The sequence below is a fragment of the Myotis davidii genome, unplaced genomic scaffold (assembly GCF_000327345.1).
Source record: "Myotis davidii unplaced genomic scaffold, ASM32734v1 scaffold168, whole genome shotgun sequence".
Taxonomy (NCBI): Eukaryota; Metazoa; Chordata; class Mammalia; order Chiroptera; family Vespertilionidae; genus Myotis; species Myotis davidii.
The window spans coordinates 336,655-341,835 of NW_006383016.1; the positions used below are offsets into that span (position 1 = coordinate 336,655).

General features: G+C 46.1%; 1 protein-coding gene across 1 annotated transcript in view; it reads left to right on the top strand.

The window, feature by feature from the left end:
- SCRN1 (secernin 1) overlaps positions 1–5,181 on the top strand; it is a 29,902-nt gene that overhangs the window by 11,084 nt on the left and 13,637 nt on the right. The window contains exons 2-3 of the mRNA XM_006778968.2: positions 1,033–1,214; positions 4,373–4,575. Of these exons, the coding sequence (XP_006779031.1) occupies positions 1,033–1,214; positions 4,373–4,575 (385 nt within the window). The remainder of the gene's footprint in view (positions 1–1,032; positions 1,215–4,372; positions 4,576–5,181) is intronic.

The window sequence follows — 5,181 nt, forward strand, 5'->3', positions numbered from 1 at the left end:
TTACATACAGCCTTGTGACAGTTTTCCTGCATGTCATAAGCATTTGAATATAAATTAAATGTTAAAATCAAATCTGATATTGTTTTTACCTTTTATTTGGTGTGTGGAAGGTGTGCGGAAGAGGGGGTAGTCTTATACAGCGAGTATATAACAAACTCTGTATTTTGAGTGGAAATGTTAGGGGGTCGTCTTATACGCCCAGTCGTCTTATACGCCGGCAAATACGGTAGTTAGATTTAGATGGGCTCATTCGTTTTCCAGCACCCGGGAGAAGGTAAGACGCACCACTCCCCATGCATGCACTGCAGTTCAACAGCAGTTAGAAATCCACCTCTTTGGACTGTTTCCTATGTGTCCACCTCAGAGGCAGCACTGACAGGGCAGCACAGTGTATAAGAGAGTGTGAGTTGAATGCACTAGTGGAATGTAAGGTATTGTCATTTTCTCTTTCCTACTATTGGAGCAATCGTGTGGGTTGTCAAACAGTGTTCCAGGGAACCCTAGGGGCCCTTGCAGGCGGCTTAGGGACCTCCCTTCTTCAGACGAAGCCTCTTCCCTTTTGTCTGTTTTCTATGCCAGGCTTCCAGGCACAGTATCTTTTACACAGAGGGCTCTCCACTGTTAACAATATTTGAAACCTCTGATAGAGAAGGATCTTTGCAAATAAGAATAAGTAACTACTTGTTTGAAATGCTGCTAGTCATCTGTGTCTGTTGAAATGACCAGCCACGGAATATTCAGAGTGGCTGGCCCCTGGTTCAAGAAGATGACCGCCATAGATACGAGCCTCATGGAAGGACTGTCTGGGAACAGAGGCTGAAAACCCAGTGGCTGGCAAGACAACAGTCGCCATGGAGACCTGTGAGCTGCACTGAGACTTGGGGTGTCTTTGAAGTCCAGTATTCTCAAGGCCTTGTCTTTACTTATTTATTCATTTGATCCGTCTGTAGCCGATGTGGTGGGTCAGTGTCAGGTGAAAACTAGTGGCACCTGACAGCGGATGGCCCTTTCTTTCCTGTCTTCATGTTCCAGTGTACTTACATTTCCGTCGACCAAGTCCCCAAGACCCATGCCATTGTGATAAGCAGACCTGCCTGGCTTTGGGGGGCAGAAATGGGAGCCAATGAACATGGAGTGTGCATAGCCAACGAAGCGGTCAATGCCAGGGAACCGGCCACCGAGACGGAAGCCTTGCTGGGGATGGATCTGGTCAGGTATGTGTGGTGAGGGGGTGGGCACAGCATTTACCTCCCTCCAAACCTCATATTTCGTAACACAATCCTTCCAGAGAATGTGTGTGCCATTTGATATAAACTTTGAGGTGATGGAAAGAAAAAGAATAGATTACAGTGGAACATTATTCAACAACAACAAATAATCAGGTACTGATATGTGCTACAGCATAATGAATCTCAAAAACATGATGCTAAGTGAGAAAAGCCAGCTCCAAGAGGGCACGTACTGTATGACTCCATTTCTGTGAAGTAGCCAGAATAGGCAAATTCATGGAAACAGAGAGGAGTTGAGTCATTGCTCGGGGAGTGGGAGTGATTCCTAATGATACGGGGCTTCTTTTTGGGGTGCTGGAAGTGTTCTAAAGTTAGATTGTGGAGATAGTTGCACAACTTTGTGAATATAACTAAACACCACTAAACTGTATATTTTAAATGGGTGAAGTTTATGGTATTTGAAATATATTTAAAATATATGAAAGAACAAGGAAACATATAAAATAGACAAGATCCAAGGAGAAAAGATCAGAGCTCACTTCCCTCCTTCCTTCTCTACACTTCAGTCATCTTTCCTTCCTTTCCCTGCTCTTTCAGCCACCACATGACAAAAGGGACCCACAGGACAAGGGTCCTTGTCTGCTTGGTCACTACTGTGTCACAAGCACCAAGACCCGTGTGCCTGGCGCATAGCAGGCAAACAATGACCGAGTTAGGAATGAGTGACTAAAGTAGAGGGTGGGCTGGAACGAAACAACATTCTGAGATGGCTTTCTTTTTTCTGAGATAGTGAAACACAATGGAGTCTCGGACACAGTTGAAAGAAGATTAGGTGGGAGCCAAGGTCTAGGGCAGTGGTTGGCAAACCGCGGCTCGTGAGCCACAAGCGGCTCTTTGGCCCCTTGAGTGTGGCTCTTCGACAAAATACCACGTGCGGGCACGCACGTACAGTGTGAAGTTGACTTAAAACTTTAAGTAAAGTTTATTAAGTTAATTTTAGGGACCGTTGTGGAGTGAAAGAAGATGTAGTATTGAGGATTGAGAAAGGTATGTTGAGATGGTTTGGACATATAGAGAGGATGAAGGAAAGGAGATAGACTAATGAGATTGCCAACCACTGGTCTAGGGTTTTCCGTGTAGATACACCAAGTTACATCCCCTTTCTGAGCTCTGGTTTCCTCATTTGTCCAATGTGAGGCCTTAGATTGGATGACTTCTAACGAATCCCCCAAAGCTAACATCCTGTGAAAAGGAGTGCCGATGTTCACATTTTGTAGGTTTTGTAGGGAGAAATTGCACATTTACACAGAGACCTCTGTGGCCCACCGCTTCTGCCGAACGATGGATGGGCCTGCCAGTGACACCCTTTTGGTAGCATGTGGCCTTTGTGCCTGCCTCGCCTGTCTTCACTCTTCCTGGTTCTTACAACCTCAGAGGAGCAGGTACCCTGAGCTAGACAAGAGGAAAAAGCCTCATGATTACCGTGAGTTTTCTCTTAACAGAATGAAATTATGGAGTAACAAGTTTTGAGGTTATGTTTGACAGCTGTCCCAATATTTTTACCACCATCCTTCATAGAAATCCTGCACATGGAGAGTTAACGATGAAAAGTCTGCCCCTTGTATGCGTCATTGATCACTTTGCATTTTGAGTTATCGCAGTATTTGTGGCATGGGATTTACAGCACTGGCAAAGGTCACCACTTTAATGGAAAGCTGACTTACTGCAATCTTCTAATGGGTTTAGTCTTTTATCGCTCTCTGAGGGTCTTAGGATGCAGCTTCACAAATCATTGCCTTGGCACCAAGTCTTCCTAAATAAGCTTAAACGGAGAAATGCCAAGTGAATTGATATATAATTTTCTGACTATGAAAATAAGCCTCTTACAAGAATAAATCCGTAGCCTGTCACCTTTTCTTCTCCCTGGCAGCCCAGTGAAATACATGTCCCTTCAGGAGGACTCCAGCTGGGGGAATTTTAATGATTGCTTCTCACACTGAACGTTCACCAAGAACTGGCCTGTTCTCCCCTTGTGGCCGGCTCCATCACCTCCTTCTAAGACCCTGTCCCGGCCACCAGAGTTGTGATTTGAATGAAGAGATGAATAAATGGACAGTTACTGAGGACTTAGCATGTGCCTTCCTCTTTCAAATCAGCCAGAGAGGGAAGTCGTACTGTTTTCACTTTACAGATGAGAAAACCAGGTTCGGAAAGGCTCGGTTACTTAAGGTCATGCTGCCGTGGGTAGCAGAACCAGAACTGAACATGGGTCCCTTTATTTCTCAGTCAACTGTTTTTTAACCACGGTGTGCTCCCTCTCACAACTTACTGGTCACTTACTTGGTCTTGGGCCCTTGTGCTATATATTTTCATGGTCATTTTTTCATAAAACCCATCCTCCTAGCAACCCAATGATATAGATTCTTATTTTATAGGTGACATAAAACTGAAGTTAAAATAGATTATGTAGCTTTCCCAAGGTCACATGGAGGGCAAGATCTGTGCCCTCTCTTAGGGGTCTATGAATTGGAAGGGCTGGGAGGAGATTGCTGTTTCGCTTCCAGAGAAATATGTGCTTTTGGACAACCGAAGCTGTAAGCCACCCCAGCAGAGATACGCTGATAGGCAGGAGGTGAAATATGTAGAAAAGGATTGATTGTGTCCTAACCAGCAGCCCTTTCCTACTGAGGTCTCTTGAGACAGTTATATGCACCGAAGACAATGGCTGGCTGTGGGACACTTTTATTACTAACCAATCTACCTGATGTAGCATAACAGAGAACAAGGCTGGATGGGGCAGAGATTTCCTTTTGCCCAGAGGCAGGAGAGTAGAGGCAAGAGGGAGAATAAGCCTACAGAAGGGGTCTGCTAAGAGCTAGAGCAGAGCCTGCCAGCTCCCTGGGAGACAGAGCCACTGGGGTCCTGTGTGGGTGGAGGATGCCCAAAGACAGAAAACACCCCCATGACTTTGAACCAAATGTGTGAGAGCACTGTTCATTTGCCTGCATATTGGCCTGCGTATTTAACATATTTACACATGTTGGCGCACTTCGTAACTCAGCCTCGTCCCAATCTTTGGTTGCTATGGTAATAATCACACGGTATGAAATGTCTGAGCTATACCTCTGGTTTCCTTACTCCAGGCTTGGTTTAGAAAGAGGGTCAACAGCCAAGGAAGCCCTAGATGTCATCGTCGCCTTGTTGGAAGAACACGGGCAAGGTGGGAATTATTACGAAGATGCAGGCTCCTGCCACAGCTTCCAGAGTGCTTATCTGCTTGTGGATCGTGAGGAGGCCTGGGTGCTCGAGACCGTAGGGAAGTACTGGGCTGCTGAGAAAGTCACAGGTGAGGAGGCGTGGATAGCGAAGAGCTTCATGGGCAGAGAAGGCTGGGATGGATGTTGCCTGGGCTCACAGGACTCGTGCTGCTGCTGGAGACCCTCTCTGTGCTGCCGTGAATCTTCTAGAGAGGAAGCTGGAGTCTTCTGAACCCGGAGGGAAGGGAGGTCACCACTTGGGAAGCATCCTCCTAACATTCCCTATTTTCTGTTTGCTTTCTGGGCAGGACGCAATTCAGACCACTAGTGGTTTCATGATCCAAATTGCTTCTTGATCAATTGTCCAACGGATTAGTGATTTTTTCCATTCCATTCACAATAGGTCAATGAATTACTGCAACAGGGAGTTTCCCTGATCACCCCAGTCCTATAGCTCTTTGTGCTTGGAATGTTCCCCTAACAGAGGAATTCGGATTTGTCTGCGAACCATTGAGTTCCTCTGGGCCAATAAGCCATGTCGCTGGGAGCAATGTTTCTAGAACAGCAGAGGCTAAGAAATCCACCCAGAAGGATTTACTGCCCAATAAATTACTGCTCCATGCTTCCTGCAGCATCTTGTTCTAAGATAGTTCTGAGGAAGGAAATATTGTGTGTGTGCTGGGGCGGGGGGGGGG